Here is a 22922-nt window from a genome sequence, read left to right on the forward strand (position 1 = left end):
GGAAGAGTTCCACGTGGAAGTTTAATAGTTTAAAAATCCGACTCAGAACAAAATTCAAAGGAAACTCGTTTTTAAAAAATTAAGAATTTAAAAAAAATATTCTCTTGAATTCTAACAATTTGAATGTTAAAAAAAATAAACATTATTCAACACGAGATTCAACATCAGTAATACAAGGAGATTATTGAATTTATACACCTATTTGATTTTGAAATTTCTCGGATAATCATAATCTTAATATTGAAGACATTTGAAGACATTTTTAAACGACTGTGAAGACATTTGAAAATATCATCTGGCATCCCTGATATGCAGTCCCCTCGCCCATAAAAAAATATTTAAAAGATGTGGCAACCCTGCAGGGTCGACCGGCATCTCCTTTTCTTTATTTTGTTTTGGTTTCCTTTTTCGTCTTTCACATTCTGATGTCAAACTTCGTATCTTTTGCTACTGTCGTTGTTGCTCATCTTCGTTCTTTTATCACAATCTTTGCATCGAAAAAAGAAAACTGCGGGAGTGCTGACACGTATTCTTCCTGTAATCAAGAAACTGAGCTAAATTTGCGATATATCGTTAAAAAACGCGTCGAAAGCATAATGGTTCCCTTGTGATCTACCGGTTCCCGCTGGAGTTTCGGTTGGTTTATCGCGTAAAAGTGTTTAATATTAAATACTGAAAGTTTCATCAAAGTGACGGCAGTGCAAAACGCTGTGTCCGATTAGGAATAAGAAGAAACAAGGGCTTCGCTGCCGAGTCGAAATGGATAATGCGTATCTTGGGATTGTTTTGATTGCGCTGTCCTCAGTGTTGGCGGCAAACGGCCAAGCCTTGATAAATTCCGGAGGTCCGCAGATGGTAAAACTGCTGGATGAACCCAGCTGCCCACGGTTGGCGGAACTCTGCCCAAATGTTGCCAAAGGGATGGAGGACCTGAAGGCTCTCGAGTGTGTGCAAAATTTTTCGCAGGAACAAGTGGATTCCCTGTCTGATGATTGTCAGCATTTGATTTGGAGTCACACGTTGATCCTGATGGATGATAAGAACATCCAGCGGTTGGTGCAGAAAGGTAAACAAAAGCAATATTTACGTCATGAATCATGATATGTGCGAGAGTGACTGTAATTGAATTTGGAGATTCCAGATAATACAATTTCAATCCCTTAAAGTTTTAAGTTTTAATCTTTTTACCTTCTAGGTTGCCCCAAACATTACGATAAGTTTCCATGCACCACTCAACAAAATCCAGGTCAATTTCTGGCATGCGTGATCGATCATCGTGATCTCGTCGAAGGATACGGCTGTCGAGAATTCATTCAACGGCTGGAATACGTGGCCTTCTCCGATTACCGGTTGATTGGTCCCTTCCTGAAGGATTGCACCCGAGACATTGAAACCCTAAATTGCGGAAGGATCAGCAACGATAACCGCAAAGTTTCCCAAGGCGAAACCATATCCTGCTTGCAAAATCAGCTGGAACGTCTAAACGGAGAATGCAAGAAGGGAGTGCTGCATCTGTCGGAAATTCAGTCCGATGATGTGAAACTGGATCGACAACTATTCCTGTCCTGCACCGTTGATGCTATCCGGTTCTGTCCATCGATCCCGCCAGGATCTCAAATGGTTTTGCAATGTTTGATGAAAAACCGAAACGATGCCTCCATGACCGAGCATTGTCAGAAGCAACTTATGCGAAAAGAAAAGCTGATTGCTCACGACTACAAAATCAGCAAGGGGCTTACCCGGGCTTGCAAGGAAGACATCAAGTTGCACCATTGTCGGCGCGGCGTTTCTGATGATAAGGATGTCCGGTTGGCACAAATTTTACTCTGTTTGGAAGCGATTCAAAAAAATAATACCAAGTTGAGTCAGGATTGCGTTGTGGAAATTAATGACCACCGAAGAATGCTGATGGAGGATTACAAACTGTCGCCGGAAATTTTGACCGGTTGTGCTGATGACATCGACAAGTTCTGTAGCAATCTGGACGCAGGAGGTAAAACGATTCACTGCTTGATGGAGCATGCCCGACCTAAGAAGAAGAAGGAACGTCGCGTGACGGAAGTTTGCCAGAGAGCTTTGGAGACGTTGGTCAAGGTAGCAGACGTTGGGGAAGATTGGCGCGTTGATCCGGTACTGCGAAAAGCTTGCAAATCTGTTGTAGATGTGGCCTGTTCCGAAACGAAGGGAGGCGATGCTCGAGTCATGTCTTGTCTGATGGAAAAAATCGGAACCAATTTTATGAAGGAAGAATGTGAAAGCGCGCTTTTGGAGATTCAATACTTTGTCGCCAGGGATTTCAAGCTGGATCCACAGCTTTATAGGTAAGTTATTTTGCATTATTTGTGTAGAACTGCACGTCCCAAACTTTGATATTTTCATGTAACATAATAAATTTTATCTTGAATTTATTTTAGAAACTGTAAAGACGATGCGATTCGATTCTGCAAAGCAAAAAAGACATGGGCTGATCTCGAAACCGGACAGATGGATCCGGAACGAGGACCACTGATCTTACCCTGTTTGCATCGCTACGCGTATCACCCCGAGAAAGATATGCAACTCAAGCAGGAGTGTTTCCAAGAGGTCAAACGCGTCATGCGTCAACGTGCTCGCTCAGTAGATCTGATCCCCGAAGTCGAGGATGAATGCATCGATGATTTAGCTTACTTTTGCTTCGATAAAACCGGCAAAGGCGAAGAAATGCTCTGTCTGCAGGAGAATTTGGAGAAACTGCAGCCAAAGTGCAAAGATGCGGTGAGCAGTTTCACCGAAGAGGAAGCCGCACACATTGAGCTAAACCCAGTTATTATGACCGTGTGCGGCGATGCCATGCAGCGGCATTGCTCGGAAATTCTGAAAACCGGCAAAGACGAAGGCGACATGATGGAATGCTTGATCTCGTACAAAAATGATGCCGACTTGCGAAACGACGTCAAGTGCCGAGCGGCGATCGAACACTTCCAAATTATTACGCTGAAGAACTACCATTTCACATACAAATTCAAGGAAGCTTGTCGCCCTTACGTGGCGCGGTTCTGTCCACAGAGTAACACCAAGTTCGACGTGGTTGCCTGTCTTAGCGAGGTGATGCGGAATGACACCATCAAGGGCTCGAAGCACTCAATCCCGAAGGAGTGCCGACAGCAAGTACGGGCTCAGCTCTACCAGCAACGTGAAAACATCGACTTCGATCCGAAACTGAAGACCGCTTGCCGGGAGGAGATCAACACCTACTGCTTCAACGTTCCGCACGGATCCGGCCAGGTGAATAGGAACAATGCAAGTGTGATTTGTCTTCTGATTCATTTGACGCATTTATTTGTTAACACATCGTTTGAGGATAGTTTGTGATTTACTATCACCCACTGTCCTCGACGCTTCATTATATAAAAAGCACGAAATACCCTGAATTTGTCTTTTGATTAATTATCAATCAATTTCTTTAGGTTCTGGAATGCCTCCAAACGCAGCACGGCAAGCTGGGCGAACAGTGCCAGCACATGCTGTTCTCTATTAAAAAATCCGAACTGACCGACAGTTCCACAGACTACGTCCTGCTGAGCACGTGCAAGGACATGATCCATCAGTACTGCCGCGATGCGGAACCTACGGCCGTGTTGGGGTGTCTGAAAATTCACAAGGACGAAAACCTGTTCGACGGTCGGTGCCATCTGGTGGTGGTCAATCGGATGATCGAACAGAATCTCGACTATCGATTCAATCCGTTGTTGCAGAATGCCTGCGCGCAGGATATCGCAGACCACTGTACGGACATTGTCGCTAGTGCAAAGATCAATGAGGAACTGAACGGAAAGGTGATCGGCTGCTTAAAGGTCAAGTTCAGGGACGGAAAGCTACACGCGAATTGTGAGAAGCAGATGACGGAGGTTTTGCACGAGCAAGCGCTGAACTACAAGCTGAATCCGTTGCTGCAGAGCGTTTGCAAGGACGAGATTCAGGTTCTGTGCAGTTCATCGCTTGGGGAAGGTGGAGCTGCTGAGGAAGATCACGGCATGGTTGAAGAATGTCTAAAACAGGCATTCCTTAAGACACAGATTATTAATCCGGCTTGCAAAGTGGAAGTGGCGGAATTGATCCAGGAGGGCAAGGCCGACATTTATGCGGATCCTATGCTACAGCGGGCATGCGCCGTGGATTTACTCAAGTATTGTTCCAATGTGCAGAGCGGTAATGGAAGATGTAAGTAACTGTTTTATACCATTGAACTATCGAGATAGCTGATAAAAATGTGGGGAAGTTTTAGATGCAAATAGAGTGCGATTCTATAACATTCCCCAGAAAACTACTCCCCAGAATGTACCATTACCCAGAAAACTATTTCCCAGAATGAAACATTCCCCCGAAAACCATTCCCCAGAATGCACCATAACCCAGATTTTTTTCCATACCTTTAAAAAGATTCCTGCAATGAAGAAAAAAGATTTTGGCAACTAAGACACTGGAATAAAAAGAACGGCTTGGGAAAAAACTACAAAGAAGTACAATAGGTAACTGTACTGTAACTGTAACTGTATTGAACTGTTTAATCTGATATAATAGATTATGTTATACAAAAAGTTACCCTTAGTCTTCAAACTTAGACTAATGAATATTAGCATATGGTCCATGGTTCGCCGTGCGGCGCAGCTTAGTCTTGCTGGTATGACATGACCGCTGGAAGGCTCTGCCACATCGCATACAATTGCATACAATACCGTGGAGGCACCATATTTGACGCAGTTAAGAAAATTTTAAAAAGAATCATTATTTAAAAAATAATTCCAATGTGGATTCGCTTATAATTCTGCATAACGAGCTTACAACTATTATAGAATGTGTAGAAATAATGAAACTTCGAAATATAAGTTTATTTCTTAGTTTTTTAATCTGTTTTTATGTAGTACTTGAGGTGCCCAACTTGACGCACTAATTTTACTATGTTCCTTATTTGACGCAAAGTTGTTCCTAATTTGACGCACTTTAAAACTATGTTAAAACTCAATCAATTAAATGCCTTATTTTTTTATTATATAAAGACAGTGACAGACAGTGTAATAGAACTTGGTACGATATAAAATAAAAAGTTAATTAATTATACAAAGAGGCATTTTTTTAATTGTTCAGTTGTTCTGCAAGTTATATGGTCTGTGGCAAGTAAGTGTTTTGTTAGTTTCATGAACCCTGCACATCATTCAAAATGCTTCTTATTTATGTGTTAGAATCATGTCAAAATATATATTTACGGGAAAATTAACTTTTACATTACATAACCAGCCTACCATGGTCTGTTGTATTTGAAATAAAAACATAACTTTCTTTGGTGATCTGCAATTTTGAATCTTTAAACTGAGAAGTTCATTTAGCTTCTGTCTAAACTGAGAAGGATACAGAAAACGCAACTTGTATATGAATGCTTTTAGAACCACATTGAAGCTACTAATCTGCAAGTGTTACGTGACCGGCAGATATATCTAAATACATATGAGCTGCCCATCTATATAAATTTTTTTAATAAACTATTAACATAAACTGAAGCTTATATGAGAAAGGCAGCCATATTTTTGTTTGATTTCATATTCAGGGTTGCACGACTAGTAGCGACAGGAAAGCGACAGAGTAACAAATTGAAAATGTATTCATTGATTTGGTTTGTTAGAATTGCGTACAAAGAAAGTAAATTGAATTATATGATACTAATTTATATTAAAATATTGTTTTCCCGCAAGAATTCTAGCACTAGCATATAAAAACAGCATAATTACCAAATACATGTAAGAAACGCGTCAAATAAACGCATCAAAATCGAAGGCAGCATAAGGCATACTATCATGGGCTGGACACTTAGTGGAATGATCCAATGTTGACTAATATTTAAAGTAGTTGAGAGTTAGTTAAAACTTAATGAATACATATTGCTTTTCCTAATACTATTATTGAGGTTTATTAGCACTGCCTTGTCTATTCGTATAAGATTAATTAGGAACATCACAATGTATTGTGAGCCTAATTTGACGCAGAACATTTTGGGTTGAAAAATGCGTTCGAATGTTTCAATGTTCAACGTAAAAGGTAAAGCTTACTCATAATGCTCAGCTGTTTGTAGGTAGGGGTAAAAGATTCTCACAAAAGTTATTTTGCGTGAAAAAATGATCATTCGATCCTTAGCATTGTGGCTAAGAAAGAAAAAAATTGACGCATTATGAGTATGACTTCCATATATTTTATTCGGGTACGTTGATTCTTCATCAATAATATGCTTTTTATGCCATATATGCAAAGAAGAAGAGCAAATAAAGTCATCTAGCTTGATTCGTTGATATATTTTTGGCAAAAATAGGTTTTCTGCATCATTTGATTTGAGAGTGCGCCAAGTTTGGACCTGCGTCAAATATGGTAGAGCTTAGTTGACCAAAAAATGCTGACAATTTCGAAACATTTTCACGCCTAAAATATTCGACCGTGTACTGCTATGACAGTTTGCGAAACATTTTCACGCCTAAAAACTTTTCCCTTGGTCTTGGTTCACTTGATAAAGTGTACAATGCGTGCCACAATACTTCCTGTTTCGACGGCCTGTTGTAAGAATTCATTCACATAAAGTAATATTTCGGTGAAAGCATTATTATTGTGATAGAAAAGTATTGAAGTCATTCCAATGTTTTAGTTGCTACCATGTTAGTTGTTATAAGCCTAAATTAGTCATTGAAAAAATGACCTTATTATATTCAAATGCGTGCTTTTCTAGAAGCGTTCAATTATGATTCACCTTATTTCCGGCAAATGCTTATAGTAAACGGGCATTCCTATGTACATGGGACAGTTATGCGTGTAACGGCCGTGCAAACGCGTGATTTGAAAGAAGGCGTATTTCAGGCAAATGTGTGAGTCAAAAGAATGTATCACTCATTTGCCTTTTTCCGAGCAAATGCGCATTTTAAAAGAAGGAATCATTCGTTAACCTTATTTCGGGCAAATTCGTGCCTTTCAAGAAGGAATTATTCACTCATTTTTATATTCTTGTGCCTTATTATGGACAAACGCGTGTGTAGCACAAACATATTAAAGACACCCTATACAGGGAAAATGCGCGTTTTAAAAGAAGGAATCATTGACTTAATTGCCTTATTCCGGGCAAATGCGTGGAAGGAAGAATTTTTTTTCTGTTTTGGGGTGAAGTCAGAATAGACGAATCCAAGTAAAAATAAGAAGAAGACACATGACGGTGTTAACTTTGACAGATCCTACAGCACAGCATAGGGAGATCATTTTAAAATGCTTATAATAAATTCTAGACAAAATGTAATTAAAATCTAATTGATGTACGGTACGGAAAAAGTTTTGATTTACATATCTATAAGCTTATTTCAATTTTTTGAATATTTTCCAAAAATGTATCTATCATACAGTTCGGAACTTTTTCCGTACCATACATCAATCAGATTTTAATTAAATTTTGTCTAGAATTTATTATAAGCATTTTAAAATGATCTCCTTATGCTGTGCTGTACACGGTAAAAAATATGCACGTCCAAGCGAACTGTTCTGCATTTGAATATGCACTACTTTGGAATCAAATCAATATCAATAGCTGAACTCGTCGCATTCAAAGACCACCACTTCCATTTGACGTGCACAATGTTTTGAATATAAAACAACAAAATAAAATAATAGAATTACCTCAGCTCAGATTTGAATAACATACCTTTGCTTGAAAGTCCTTCGTCTTACCATGACTCCATCTCACACTTCGAAATACCTCTTGAAATAAGCAGAACAGATGAAAGAACTGTCATCTATTTTTACAACACCAATATCGCTCCACTTTTAAATCAATAGCATTGAACCTGTGAATTCAATAGCACAGCACTTTCAATTCTAGTGGAGACATTATTGGTGCTGATCGAAGTGCTTATCATTTCAACATCCAGTGAGTAGCACTTGGATCAACAGTGTTGATGTTATGGAATTGTCTGCATTCAACACACTTGTGAAAGGTGTGACACCACTTCAAAATCAAAGGAATATCATTTTCAATAATAGTGATTTTAAAGTTGATCATTCAATAGATGGAACAGTTAAATTGAGCGTGTTGATTTTTTACCGTGTAGGATCTGTCAAAGTTAACACCGTCGTGTGTCTTCTTCTTATTTTTACTTGGATTCGTCTATAGACGTCACCATGCTATGCGACGTGACGCGACAGTGCAGTTCACGGTTAGAAAAAAGTACTTAATATTAGGTACTTTTCACTCAAATCGGGGGTTCATTGTGGGAACCCAAAATTAAGTAATTTTTTCTTTAAATTAAATAAAATTCACTCAATATTAAGTAAAATATACTTAATTTTAAATAGAAACTAACCAAAAGTTAGGTAAATTTCACTCAACTTTTGTAAACATGAGATTACTCAACGTTGGGTTCCCACACTTTAATGCCCTTGTTGAGTGGTTTTGCTCTTCATTTTATGACAACAAAAGGAAGAGTGAGGGAGATGCAAGAGAAAAAAAGTACCTAAAATTAGGTACTTTTTTCTAACCGTGTTTGACAGTTCATTGACAATAATTGTTATTTCTTTGCGTGAGTCGCATCGCACATCGCGGTTAGGGTGCGACCAGAGTAGACGCGAAATGCAATGCGAAGCGAAGCGTCCATAGAATTTGACAGCTCCTTATTATTGATTGTTATTCCTTTGCGTACAAATTTTCGCGTGACGTCGCGTAGGCGCGTCTACTCTGGTAGGAACCTTACTCTGGCGGGCACCTTATGATCATTATGCCAAAAAGGCACATTGTATTTGAAACTATAGTTTCTAATAATTACCACAATGGCAGTTGCACATCCAACTCATCAAGACAAATGATTTTAATTATGGTCTTGCAATGATGTTTGTAAGAAAACAAGAAAATGAAATCATGTTTATCTATATATTCTGTTTTCTGAGGAACGGTACATTCTGTGTAATGGTTTTCTGGGGAACGGTACATTCTGGGGATTGATTTTCTGGGGAAGGGTACATTCTGGCGATTGGTTTTCTGGGGAATGGTAATTCTGGGAAATGGAATTCTGGGGAATAGTATAGAACCATAGAGTGCAACATCTATCAGCGAAATGGAAAGATTGAATAAGTAACGCTTATAATATTGATCATCAGAAAAAAATCACTAGTTTTGCATTTCCTTGTTTCTGCTTGCGAAAAATAATGGACCTCCTCCTGGTCAGGTACTTATATCGGTCAGATAAGTTAGATAGACTATCTGTAGTAACAATTACCTATAGTTTTACATTGTACGCATTGTCAATGGCCTTTTTATTGGAACAGATGCTGAACTAGAATCAGGGTGTCTACTACCTGGAAAAACGGGGATTTTCTCATCACCTGCAAAATACCTGGAATTCTCAGGGAATTCCTGACATAATCAGGGAAATTTCAATACCCGGTGATAATTGTTGAAGTACAAAGCAACTTATTGATCATAGTAGGCAACCTGTTACACTGTTCATTGACATACGTATAATTTGTAGAAAATAAATCATTCCTGAATTACACTTCAAACAGTAAAGACGTGTTTGGTCATTTGTCTGCTCAATTACCAATAGGTTATGGGCCCAGAAGAACTCATTGAAGAGGATAACTCAATTCAAACTGTGAAATCGTTACCAGCTATTCCGAGAGATTCGAGTACGATGAGTGATCTCAAGACGTCTTTCAAGAAGCTTGGTGATTCCAACTATGCGGTATGGAAATTTCGAATGGAGCTTGTACTGATTCAAGAGGACCTGTTGAGCGTCGTCAATGAACAGAAGCCTCAAAATCCGCCTGCAGATTGGATCACGAAAGATGCGAAGGCACGTGCACTCATTGGGCTCTCAGTTGAAGATGGGCAACTTTCGCATGTTATTCGAGCATCGTCGAGTAAGGAGATGTGGGACGCATTACGAACTTACCATGAACGGTCATCTTTGGCGAGCAAGGTCCATGTTCTTCGCAAGCTATGTTCCCAGAGGCTGTTGGAAGGAGGAAGCATGTCTGAACATTTGAACGAGATAACCTGCCTAACCAACCGGCTGATTGCTATGGGAGAAGAGCTGAAGGAACACTGGATAGTGGCCATGATTTTATCAAGCTTACCGGAATCGTATGGAAGTCTCATTACGGCGTTGGAGAGTCGACCAGAAGCGGATCTAACCTTGGAGTATGTGAAAGGTAAGCTCCTTGATGAATGGAAGCGACGTGAAGAAAACCAATCGATGGAAAAGGTGTTACGAACTGGTGGAGATGAGACAAACAAACTATCCATGAAACAGAAGGTAACCTGCCATTATTGTGGAATAGAAGGTCATTTTCGTCGGGATTGTAGAAAGTTCATCAATGACAAGAGAAAGCAGCAGAAGCCCAGAGATCAAAAGGTAAAGCTAGCAGTGAATGATGAAATCGAAATGTGTTTGGCGGCTGGTGAGCACACTGGTGACGCATTGTGGTTATTGGACTCTGGCGCAACTTCTCATATGACGAATGATGTACGTTTGCTGGATAGATTGGATGCTTCGCGGAGAACTAGTATTAGTTTGGCGGATGGAAATAAAGTTCAAGGAACTGGCGTTGGTACAGGTGTATTCCGAGGCGTTAATGATGAAGGCAAAGCAGTTAAGGTTCAACTATCTGATGTCTATCATGTACCAGCGCTTTCTGGAAGTTTATTAAGTGTTAGCAAAATAACCGATGAAGGATTCAAAGTTATATTCAACCAAACAATGTGCAAGATAGTGAAGAATGATGTGGTTTACCTGATAGGAGAGCGGCGAGGCAGTTTATATCATTTGAAGGCTGGACCCGAAAGAGTATTGGTTACTGTGGCCGACCATTCCCAACAATGTATTCATTTGTGGCATCGCCGGTTAGGACACCGGAACGCGGATGCGATTATGCGAATTGTGCGCGACGAAATGGGAACCGGTATGATGATGCAGAACTGTGGGGTTCAGACCATCTGTGGCACGTGCTGTGAAGGAAAACAAAGCCGTATTTCATTCCCGAAAGAATCTGAAAGCAGAACAGTGGTCGTGGGTGACTTGATTCATATGGACTTGTGTGGACCATTCGAAGAGTGTACACCGAGCGGAAACCGATTTTGTCTGGTGATCATTGATGATTTCTCCCGTTATACTGAAGTATACTTGATGAGATGCAAATCTGAAACTTTTATCAAGATCCAAGAGTATGTTAGTTTAATGGAAAATCAATTTGGAAGAAAACCAAGAATCATGCGGGCAGACGGTGGAGGAGAATTCACCAACAGTAAATTGAAACAATTTTGTGCTAATTATGGAATCCGGATGCAGCAAACCGCTCCCTATAGCCCTCAGCAAAATGGTGTAGCAGAAAGAAAGAATCGATACCTGGTCGAAATAATGAGATGTATGTTAGCAGAATCAAAACTGGAAAAAAGGTTCTGGGCAGCAACTGCAAATTACATTCAAAACCGTTTACCATTATCATCGTCAAACAAAACCCCCTATGAGGTCTACTACGGGAAGAAGCCATCATATACACATATGCGAATATTTGGATCAACGGCGTTCGTGCATATTCCAAAACAGAAGCGTAGGAAGCTTGACAAGAAAGCAGAAAAGTTAACATTTGTTGGTTACGCAGATGGATGCAAGGCATATCGTTTTCTGAACCGAATGGATTGTACTATCACTATCAGTAGGGATGCAAAATTTGATGAAAATTTGTATCAAGAATTTAAAATGGAAGAGCAGAATAACGATGACATAATAATAAGCCTGGATAATGGAACTTCTGTGCCTCAAGTGACAAATGATGAGCCTGAACCAGAACGCGAGACGGAACTTGCAGGAGTTATACCACCGATCGAATCAGATGTGGACGGAGACGCACACCAAGATGTAAATCACGAAGAAGAATCAAATGATCATGAAAGTATTCTTAGACGATCTTCGAGGCGAACAAAAGGAGTCCCCCCTAAGTGGTTCGAGCGAATTTGGTCGGTTACAGAATGTCAGGAGGAGCCATTGAGTTTTGCAGAAGCTTTATCAAGTAACCATAAAGAGGAATGGAAGATGGCAATTATGGAAGAAATTAATTCAATTGAAGAAAACAACACATGGAAGTTAGTTGATCTACCTGATAAAAGAAAAGCGATTGGCGTCAAATGGGTCTACAAAATAAAAAAAAGATTCTAATAGAGAGATTTCAAGATTTAAGGCAAGACTGGTAGCAAAAGGATTTAGCCAACAATATGGCGTTGATTATGACGAAATATTTGCTCCGGTTGTACGTCAAACAACTTTTCGTACTTTATTGGCAATTGCTGCAAAAAGAGGAATGTCTGTACGCCAATACGACATCAAGACTGCGTTCTTGAACGGCATCCTTGAGGGGGAGATTTATATGCAGCAACCTCCTGGATTTGTGGTTAAAGGAAGCGAACATAAAGTCTTTCGATTATACAAAAGCTTATATGGATTAAAACAGGCTGCTAAAGCATGGAACCAACAGCTCAACTCAGTACTAGAACAACAAGGTTTCAAGCGTTGTGAATCTGATCCATGTTTGTATACGAAGCTAAGAGGAGGAAAGCATTGTTATGTTCTAGTCTATGTGGATGACATTTTGATTGCAAGCGAGGACAACAATCTAATCGTTGAAACAAAAAAGCATTACAAAACAGATTTGCGCTTACATCACTGGGAGAAATGGGTATTTTGGAATGGAAGTCAAGCAAAATAAGGATGGAGATTTCTTCATATGCCAAGAACGCTACATCGAGCAGATTGCAAACTCATCCGGATTAATAGAAGCTAAACCATCAAAAATACCCTTAGACCCAGGATATTACAAGCATGAATCAAATGATTGTCTTCCAGATAACAAAGAATATCAAAAACTTATGGGCCAGTTACTGTATGTATCAGTTAATACCAGACCAGATATCTCTGCAGCTGTGCCCATTTTAAGCAGAAACACTAGTTGTCCGAATAAAGATGATTGGGTAGAACTTAAACGGGTTGCTCGTTACCTGATGACAACCAAACACTTATGGCTACGACAGAGCAATACGAAGAAGAATGAAGAATTACTGGGATATTGTGATGCTGATTGGGCTGAATGCCGAGATGATAGAAAGTCCAATAGCGGTTTCCTGACGAAATACAATGGAGGAACAATTACTTGGGCATGTTGCAAGCAAACGTGTGTGTCGCTCTCAACGGCTGAAGCAGAGTTCGTAGAGCTATCAGAATCTGTTCAAGAAACAGTGTGGTTGAAACGGTTACTGCACGATCTTGGCGAACATCCAGCTATCCCTGTGATTTATGAAGATAATCAAAGTGCCCTGAAAATGCTTGAAAATGAAAAATTCAGTAACAGGACAAAACACATTGATACCCGGTATCATTACGCAAGGGATATGAAAATGAAACAAGAAGTCAGTTTTATCTACTGCTGTACCGAAAAAATGATTGCAGGTCTTCTCACGAATCCTCTTGGAGCGGTCCGTTTGGAAAAACTGAGAACTATGTCTGGAGTCGAGATCATGCGTTGAGAAGGAGTGTTGAAGTACAAAGCAACTCATTGATCATAGTAGGCAACCTGTTACACTGTTCATTGACATACGTATAATTTGTAGAAAATAAATCATTCCTGAATTACACTCCAAACAGTAAAGACGTGTTTGGTCATTTGTCTGCTCAATTACCAATAATAATGAGTGAAATTCTCTCAAAAGGTGAAAAAAATCCTTAAAAATATTTGAATAAATATACCAATCAAATCTATTGAAAATGTAGTGAACGTTAACGGATCGTTGTTCCGCAAAAAACGTTTTGCCATCTTCTAAAGAATTCCTGGAGAATTTCCGAAGCTAAGCTGAAATCGGGAAATCAATTAGGGATTGCTTTGTAAATTCTTTTGAGTATTCCTTCGGAAATTCTTTAGGAATATATTAAAAAATACTAAATTAGTTAGGATTTTTCAAAGCAATTCCTGGACGAACGAAGGAATTTCGGGATCAGTTTTCCAAGGAATTATTCAAAGAAATCACTAGAAGAGTGTCATAAGAATGATTAGCAATTTTCCAAAAAAAATCTGGAGGAATTTCCAAAATAAAAACCGAAAAGAATTCCCGGAGGAATTTCAAAACGAATTTCCGGACGATTTTTCGTATGGTTTCTTTAAGAAATTCCCGAAAGGGAACCTTAAAGGGTTTTAAAAAAAAAGTGTAGAGTTATTTGTGAAGGATTTTTGCTAAAGGAATTCTTGAAAAAAATAGCCGAAGTATTTTTCAAAGGAGTTTCAGAAGGTATTATCGAAGTATTTCCAAAGAATTATTAAAAGCAAAATTTTCAGACGGCTTTGGCAGGTTTTGTTCTATTATTGGACGGGGGGGGGGGGTGGTTTAAGTCGACCGCATTTTATGAAATTTGGCCACAATATTTTTTGAGATGCAATAAATGTTTGGGCCAAATTTGAGCATAATCAGTCATAAAAAAAACCCGGCCAATAATAGAACAAAACCTGCCAAAGCCGTCATTACCCCTACTTCTGACTGAGTTCCTAAAAAATCCCAAAGAATTTCAAAAAAAGAAGTATCCGTAGCATTTTCACAGTAAAGAAGGTTTTTACAGTAAAGCATTAATAGAACGCTAGTGGCGCTGTAACCATTGAAATTGTTCTGCCAAAATATGCTTCAATAAGCTTAATAGCCTATTCAGGTTACGATTAGATTATTTATCGTATTGAATATCGTGTTAAAGCGGAGAAAGAAAATTGCAGGTAGGGGTGATCGGGGAAATATGGGCCACCTAAGAAAATCGTTCCAAAAAGCGCTGAAAGGCTAAAAAAAATCACCATTCAATTGCAGTTGACTTAAACTAGAAAGTGTTACCTTTCATATTACGTCGATGAATGATGAAAAATACGTTTGGAAATTGTTGGAATGAAATTTTGAAAATGTATTGATTTCAATGTGTGTTCCCGACTATACGAGGCAATATGAACCACCATGTGGGGCAGTATGGGCCACCCATCCAAAACGTTTTTTTTTGGGATAGAAAAGTGTCGTAATATGGAAGAATATGATATGCCTTCAACAGTTTAGAGTATTCCATACCAAATAAAATTAATAAACCGCCCACCAGCGACCCGAACCGATTTGCCACTCTTCACCGTTTGAACAGCCACATTTCAATTGGTCAATAGTCATTTTTTTTCTGTTTCGATCGCAGTAATGCGGTGTTGTAATTTATCCGTAAAGAATCTAACATAGATGATAATATTCTTGTATTCGGCAACTAAAATTTAAACTTGTTCGCATATTAAGGCCTAATATCTTGCTCTGTTCAGGTATGCCCATATTGCCCCATAGATAGTGGTTTTGGAAACCAAAAGTTTTATGATAAATTCAGATTTGTATCAGTACAAACATGTGTGCACAATATTCAATTATAATAGATCTTTTGCTTGTGCTGCATTTCTGACCTGTATTTCAATTAGTTTTGTGGCAAAACTAATTTATAAACTTTATTTATAAACTGCGGTTTTCATGTTGAGGCATACGTGGAGCATTCTTTAAAAGATCATATAACTTTCACATAATAAAACTTGTCAATTAGCTCAAATTGAGGGTGGCTCATATTGCCCCGTATGTTCCTATTGCCCTACTGCCCCTATGGGGATGGCATCAGGTTGTTGTTTATCATGATATTTATAATCATAAATGGCGTAATCTGAATAGGCTATAACTTGACCGTTTGACACTTATAGTACCGAGCAAACTAGATGTTGGTCACAAACTAGAATAAACTTGATGCTGGTCACACGAATAGGTATAATGACGTTAGGCATAAAGGATGTTAAGGATAAAATGCCTCAAAAACAGAGTTTGTTTGTTTTCTGATCTTTGGATCAACTAGGTTCGAGCTCAATGACAGACAAAGGAAAAAAAAGTATTCTATAAAGGTATTTCCGAGAGATTTTCACAAGACATTTTCGATCAAACACCTATAAAGGAATTTAAAAAAAATCGTAAAGGAATCGCCAAATGCATCTCTAAAGGAATTTCCGAAACAATTCCCCATTTTTCCAAATTTTCAGCAAAGAAATATTCAAATTAAATCCTGGAGGAAGTTCTGAAGCAATTCTTAAAATTCGGAGGATTTCCCGATGGAATCTATGGAGAAATTTTCAAAGGAATACCTGGAGGAAATTCTTAAGTAATTTGCTACATTGTTTCGTGAAGCCACCAAAATATTCATTAAAATAATATTTTTCGCAATATTTACTTTTTTGAATTGATTATTGCTAAAATCTATATATGGCACGTTTGTTTCCGTCTGGAAATTAATGTAAAACACCTGGAAAAATCAGGGAATTTTGTTTTTACAGATGAGTAGACACCCTGTTGATGATGCTTTCGTAACTCGTTGATGAATGTTACACAGACAAACAGACGTAACAGTTTGAACATTTTTCAGAAAAATCCATCGCCCAACTCCTCTGCCACCATCTTGCGAGCATGTTGCACGAAACAATGTTTCGTATGACATTGTCACCAGAAGGCGCTGGAGTGAAATGTCAAACTCGAAGGATTACGACGCTAGCGCCTCTAGTTGTGAAACGCGCAATCGATCAAATTCAAATTGGTCGTTGAAGTCATGGTCGATGGAAATTTCTCTAGTGTTACGCCTTTCTCTGCTTTGTTCTCTCCGAGGCAGCCAAGTTGGTTGCGACGAGACGGACGCAATGAGAAAACAATTGTGCAATAAAAATCCTATTCGACTAAATGCTGATGTCATATTAGAAATTTGGAGACAGTACTCGTCGATAGCAAATCCTTCCGCACGCGATGGCATATGAGCAAGTCAAACCACCTTCCTTTTGCCAGTGGAGATATATCAGCTTCCACACTGATATTCTTCCCTCCCCCTTAATTACGGGAGCTTGGCAGAAGGAAGGTCGTGTGATATGTGCCATCACAAATATTGCCCTCCGCTCGCTTTCAAATCGACTTCTATAAAAAATTCTTCATGCCTGCCGTATCCTAACGGAACTATCAATTCTATACTTTCACCTCTAATTCTATCATGAACATGTACGTCCAAGTTTGGAAGATGATATTAGCATTTCCATATCATTGTAAATCGTTTAACTTCACGTAGAAGTAACACACACGAAATCATTATTTTAGTATTAACTTTCTCTTAAAACTAAATCAAATTGACAAGCAATTCTACTCATTTTCTACATTTTCATCGAGAGCAAAATCATCATCAAGTTGTTCAACATCATCCATTAATTCGTCTAGTGCATTGTCTTCAGTGTTTACATTTTCAGAGCTGTAAAGATCTTCGAATACTAAAAGTGATTTTACAACATCTGGATATTCATGTGATACTTTCTTTCGCATTCTGCTACCTAGATTTATTGAACTTATCAAAGGATCAGATGGGTTCATACCTCGAATAAAGACGTCATGTAGATTATCAACTCGTGACCTTTTCCTAGCATGATGGGTACGACATTTTTTAATAGTATATGTTGGCATTCTGCTGCTTCTTCAGCTAACATGCCAAGAGGAGCCGGTGAATGGATTATTATGCTTCCAGCGTGAGCGAGTACTTTATGCACTGTTGCTGGAATTTTATACCAATCATACAATTTAATATATCGCCGATATGTTTCTTTACAATAGTCATCCATTTTTTTAGGATTGATCGAATCTTGGCAATTGAAATCTAACAATAAGATCTTCGTCAATGTCCAAAACTTTGGAAAGTAATTCAGGATTTGAAAATGCTTTTCGACACACGTTTCCTGTTGTGCTGGTCCCTGCTCCACCTGCCCTGGGTTGATCAACTCGTACTCCGAATGCTTCGTACAGTTTTTCAGTAACGAGTTTTTTCCGATCAAGAAATTTGGCCTTTAAATCCATCGTGATCTTCCACTTTTTAATTTCCATACTGTAGGAAATATGTAATAAACACTAAAAAAATCGCATCCAAGCGTGCAGTGGAGATTTGCCGTAATGAAGAGCGTTTTCGTTCGATTCGTATCCTGCTTCAAGCTACTGTAAAGTAAAAAAATAATGTTATCTTTATGTCACTTAAAATTTGATAAAAAAAGTATTACCTTTATATCACTCATTACATTTGGAGTAGCTCCACAAATTGGACAGTTGGACATGGAAGAAGTATCGGTTACATAATTAAGAACTTTGCCGTCGATCATACTCATAACGAAAATAAAATCAACCAAAACAAATTCGTCATTCGATAATTGGATTTTTACTGGGACAAGCTCACTTATTTGATTTTCAATATATCTCTTGGTGTTAAGTACCATCTCTTTAGATTCTTTGATAAACTCCAACATAATTGGCCTACAGAACCGAATGCTTTGGGGTGTTAAGTTATGCCACAAAATGCTTTTCTTGTTGTTCTGATAATAAAGTTGTATAGGAGTTGTCGTCACTGAAAAGACGTCACTGTCATCCTTTTGATTTGGCATTGATAGCGCTTGGTGGTATTGTGAATAGCCTGTAGAACCATCCATACCCCAGCTGCTTGAAAGCACTAGCTCTGTGTAATCGTTGGTATTCATTTGTTGGACGATTTCCGCATCAATGATCTTGATGATTCTTTCTGCTGTATGGTTCATGAGTGCCTGTAATTTGACCTGAAAAGAAAGAAACATTTAAAGTTGGTGTACTAGAAAAACACGTGGATATTTATATCTACCTGAATTTTTGATGGTGACTCTTCGATTGACTCGGCTAAAGGGGAGCAAACTTTTTTCATGCTCTTGATTACATGGTAGCTCGGAAACCTTGATGGGTTCTTTTTCACTGTTTGCTCATATGCATATTTGGTAAAATCGCAGTCTAAAAAATATTCGAATGCCTCTTCAGTTGACATCATTCTATGTGAATCTTTGAGAGTCGTAAACATTTTAGATGCACTTTCACGATTTTTGATAACAATCAAATTTACCATATTTGAATCGCCATGTCTACATGCAATTTTTCTTGTGGCCATTAAATAACAGCACAATGTACCCGTTGTTAGCGTTAAAGCCGAAAACAAACTCATGATTTGAAAATGTTTCCCCCGTTCTTTTTAATGCAAGTAAGTAGATAATATTTATTAGGAAAATAAATATACCTGAGTATAGTTGGTACAAATTGTAAAATGACACATGAACAGAGAATTATAAACAAGGGTATCGTGAAACCATTGAAAACTGTTTAGTCCAGTTGGGTAGATCAAGTTTCTATATGGAATGATAATTTTCGGTTTGTTTTTACCCATTTTCACAAAAATAATAATAAAGTGGGTAACATTTTTAAGACTAAATTTGACATTTAACAGTTCCACATTTAAAGCAGTATTTGATTTGTACGATTTTTTTTTGTTTGCCGGAGAAATTCCTGCAGAAACTTCCGGAGAAACTTCTGGTGGAATTCTTGGAGAACTTCCTGAGAGATTCTTGGAGGAACTTCCGGAGAAATTCCTGCAGGACCTTCCGGAGAAATATTCCTGGGGAAACTTCCTGAGGAATTCCTGGAGGAAGTTCTGGACGAACTTCTGGATGAATTTCAGGAGGAGGAACTTTCGGAGCAATTCCTGAAGCAAATTTCAGAGCATTTCCAGGTGGAATTTGTGGAAGAATTTTGTAAAATTTCTATTGCTTTAAATATGCTCACGCCGACGCGCCGCCGCCGCCGATTAATAACGGCGTGATGCTACCACACCGCCGCCGCTGGCTGAAAATGATCTATCACGCCGCCGTCAACAAATTTTCAATCGGCGCACAGGTCTATTAATAACTGTGGAAGTGCTTAATGAACACCAAGCAGCGAGGCGGCAATGTCCCAGTGGGGGTTATAATGCCAAAGAAGAAGAAGTTCTGACAGAATTTTTGGCAAATGAGAAAATTTTAATTAATTTTAATCGAGACGAGCCAGCCTCGGGCTGAAAGTCTCGATAATGAAGAGTTAAAAAAATAATTTTAATTATTTTGAGAATATTTTTAATCCAGAATAATTGTATAACTTTTTACATAGAAAATAAAAAAATTGAAAATTCTTATATTGCAATATTGGATGAAAATTTTAAGTGGTGAAAAATCGGCATGAATTAACAATCTTGAAAAGGAAAGTTTAATATTTTAACACACTATGAAAGATCGATTTGGAAGTGTTTTTGAACAGTGAAAATAAAAATTTGAGTCTTAGATGGTTAAAGAAAATCATCAATAAAATTCTGAAGCAATACTAAAGGGATTCTACAAGTCATTCCAAGAAGAAATTGGGCTTCTACTTTTTCTGTTCTTTAAAAAGTTATATTGGAAATTCTTGAATTGATTAATTGTATTTATTGAAGTCCTGGGCTAGCTAGTCCTTATTGTGGATTCTAATTCCTTGGATTCCGCATGTGACAAAACTGGGATTAATGCATACTGAACGAGTCAAAGAGCTTCCTATAGTCATCCCTCTATTCAGCCCTCATATCCAAGATATAGCAATAACCAAAGCAAAGTACATTAACGCGTTCTGCCAGAACCATAACACAACTGTAATCCGGTGATAAGTCAAGCCATGGAAAAATATTTCTCTGCCTTTTTATCATCTTTAACACGATGAATGATTTCTTTTGCTCAAATTTTATTAGATAAGTTGGAAATAAATAATAAATAATACATAAATTTCAGTGCTCAAATGCTTGGAAGTTATCCTACAGGATGAATCCAAAGCACTGGACGACGAGTGCAAAAGTACGCTAACGAAACGGATGGAAATGTTCCGCAACGCCGCAGTGGTAAGCCAAAAAACGCGCATATTTGGAATAAAACACCCAACCGAATGACACTCTTCCCCAGGTGGTACCGCAAGCGGAAAACCTCAGCCAGTTGTACACCCAGGTGGTGGATTCGCCCTCGAAGCACTACTTCCTGCTGGTGCTGTTCGGCTGCGTAAGTATAGTCTTCATTTCCGGGCTGCTGTGCGGACGCGTATCGCGGCGGACAATCGCCCTCAAGAACAAATAGTCACGGTGGTGCCGATCGTTTTGGCGTCGGAATGCCGCTAAACCGTTGCTGGTCGCTTATTTGTAAATTCAGAATTTATGTTTTTCGGCTCCTGCTCTTGCAAGCGGTTGATAGGCCAATATTATTGAATTCAAAACGGACAAGCTGTGAGGTCTAATACAATACAGATTGGCGATTAGCTAATCCAGGTCTGCCGTTGAATTTTGCGTGTCTGTGTTAATAGGACTTCGTACGAATATAGTTTTAAAACGATTGAAAAGTCGATCTGCTACGTTTTACGGTACGGATTTTTTTTTCTGTGTGAACTGAATGATTATTTCTTTGTTGTCCTTCCTGGAATTTCGGCCCTTCCTATGATGTCATTTGTAAAATATTAGTTAGATGTGAGATTTGTTTTCACACGTTTTAGTAATAGGCATGAAATTCTGTTCCTATCCTTTCTAATGTAGCACCCTCCCCACCTCCCCGACTAATCCACTACTGGTTTACACTACCTAGGTATGAAAATTGAGAAAAAAATGAAGCAAAACCTTTGCAACTAAAATTGAACTAATGTAGTAATCAGAGAGCAACTAATAAGCCGATGGCAACAGTATAGAAGACATTTTTATAAGTAGTTTAACTTTACATATATAACATCGTAAGGATCAATAATGAGATGAAGGCGAAGTAAAGAGCGAAACGTGTTAGTTCGTTTGTTGTCCGAAATCCATCTGTGCCACAGTATTCGTAGTAGTAGGCAGACTGTGGTGCTTGGCTCTTGTATGAACAATGACCCTATGACTTCTCATAGAAGTTACGTGCGTGTTACGTGTTCCGGAAGAAAAAGCGCCAGCAAAAAGTTCTATGAGAAGTTGAACCATTCACGTAAGGGCCACGTGCCACAGCCTGATATGTGTAAGGACATAAACGGGAACCTTCTTACGAACGAGAGTGACGTGATCCAAAGTTGGCGGCAGCACTACGAAGAACGATGGCGATGTGGGAGACGAGGATGGCGGTATGCTGATGAACCTGGGAGAACGCGCGCAGGACATAATTTTACCGGCTCCGGATCTCCAGGAAATCCTGGAGGAGATTGGCCGGCTGAAGAACAACAAAGCACCTGGGGTTGACCAACTACCAGGAGAGCTATTTAAACACGGTGCACAGTGGGACGGATTGAAAAAAAGACGGTCAAAAGTACAAATATGACTTAAAATGAGAACAAATGGGTTTATTATACTTACTGTGATGAAATTTTATCATTTCCAACTACATTCATAACGATTGTTGTGATTGTAGCATTCAGTACATATACATACATTTTCATGTATTTTACGTAATTTTCAAATGCCTCGGAAAAAAACCTGCGGGCCCTGGCGGGCCCTAAATTTGGTTTAATTTGAAAATATATATTTTCAGCTTCAGGTAATTTGGGTAAATTGTTTTCTGACCACATGAAAACACCACGAAATGAGTAAATTTCGAAATAAGCCCAAATTCAACTCCATAAGCCATGGGTGAATATTTCATGAAATTGTGATACAATGAATGCAATTGATAGTTGATTATGTTATCTTTGAAGATGTATTGAGTTTGAAATGATTGAATAACAAATTTAAAAAATATTGCAAAGATATCATACTTAATATTTATATACAGCAACCGTTCGCTAACTGGGCTAAAACACCAGCCCAGTTACCGAACGCCGCTTTTTAACTGGGTTGACGAGGGAATTTGCGATGCATTGTTGTGATCGTGTTTACATGAAGACTAAAGAATATACCATTCAGAATCCCCTCGTCACCGAGTCTTTGTTGTTGTTTTTTGACGGATAACTGCTTTTTAACTGGGCTTTGGCCCAGTTAGCGAAT

The 22922-nt window shown here is 38.7% G+C and overlaps 2 protein-coding genes across 4 annotated transcripts; one reads left to right on the forward strand and one right to left on the reverse strand.

Moving 5' to 3' along the window:
• The first annotated feature begins 444 nt into the window (after nucleotides 1–444).
• On the forward strand, nucleotides 445–21748 carry LOC134225680 (Golgi apparatus protein 1-like). 2 transcript variants are annotated; one of them, XM_062705952.1, is made up of 6 exons: nucleotides 445–1066; nucleotides 1196–2321; nucleotides 2415–3279; nucleotides 3447–4200; nucleotides 20731–20837; nucleotides 20899–21748. In XM_062705952.1, the coding sequence occupies exons 1-6, from the start codon at nucleotides 760–762 to the stop codon at nucleotides 21064–21066; spliced, it is 3327 nt and encodes a 1108-aa protein (XP_062561936.1). In that variant the 5' UTR covers nucleotides 445–759; the 3' UTR covers nucleotides 21067–21748. The 2 variants fall into 2 exon arrangements, with proteins under 2 accessions (XP_062561936.1, XP_062561937.1); XM_062705953.1 differs by having other exon boundaries at nucleotides 2415–3264.
• On the reverse strand, nucleotides 17591–19018 carry LOC134223925 (uncharacterized). Of its 2 annotated transcripts, none has more exons than XM_062703149.1 (3): nucleotides 18759–19018; nucleotides 18151–18696; nucleotides 17591–18085 (listed from the first exon to the last, which is right to left on the reverse strand). In XM_062703149.1, exons 1-3 carry the CDS (start codon nucleotides 19011–19013, stop codon nucleotides 18005–18007), a joined length of 882 nt encoding a protein of 293 aa, XP_062559133.1. In that variant the 5' UTR covers nucleotides 19014–19018; the 3' UTR covers nucleotides 17591–18004. The 2 variants fall into 2 exon arrangements, with proteins under 2 accessions (XP_062559133.1, XP_062559134.1); XM_062703150.1 differs by having other exon boundaries at nucleotides 17591–18088.
• Nucleotides 21749–22922: the final 1174 nt, after the last annotated feature.

This window comes from Armigeres subalbatus, chromosome 3 (assembly GCF_024139115.2).
Source record: "Armigeres subalbatus isolate Guangzhou_Male chromosome 3, GZ_Asu_2, whole genome shotgun sequence".
Classification (NCBI taxonomy): Eukaryota; Metazoa; Arthropoda; class Insecta; order Diptera; family Culicidae; genus Armigeres; species Armigeres subalbatus.

Excerpts from the sequence above, each read along its gene's own strand:
- LOC134225680 (XM_062705952.1), top strand. The coding sequence starts at position 760 with ATGGATAATGCGTATCTTGGGATTGTTTTGATTGCGCTGTCCTCAGTG. Across the intron at positions 3,280-3,446 it reads GCCAGGTGAATAGGAACAAT|GTTCTGGAATGCCTCCAAAC; the intron begins GCAAGTGTGATT and ends CAATTTCTTTAG. Across the intron at positions 4,201-20,730 it reads GCAGAGCGGTAATGGAAGAT|TGCTCAAATGCTTGGAAGTT; the intron begins GTAAGTAACTGT and ends CATAAATTTCAG.
- LOC134223925 (XM_062703149.1), bottom strand. The coding sequence starts at position 19,013 with ATGGTAAATTTGATTGTTATCAAAAATCGTGAAAGTGCATCTAAAATG. Across the intron at positions 18,697-18,758 it reads AGTCACCATCAAAAATTCAG|GTCAAATTACAGGCACTCAT; the intron begins GTAGATATAAAT and ends CTTTCTTTTCAG. Across the intron at positions 18,086-18,150 it reads ATGTAATGAGTGATATAAAG|CTTGAAGCAGGATACGAATC; the intron begins GTAATACTTTTT and ends ACTTTACAGTAG.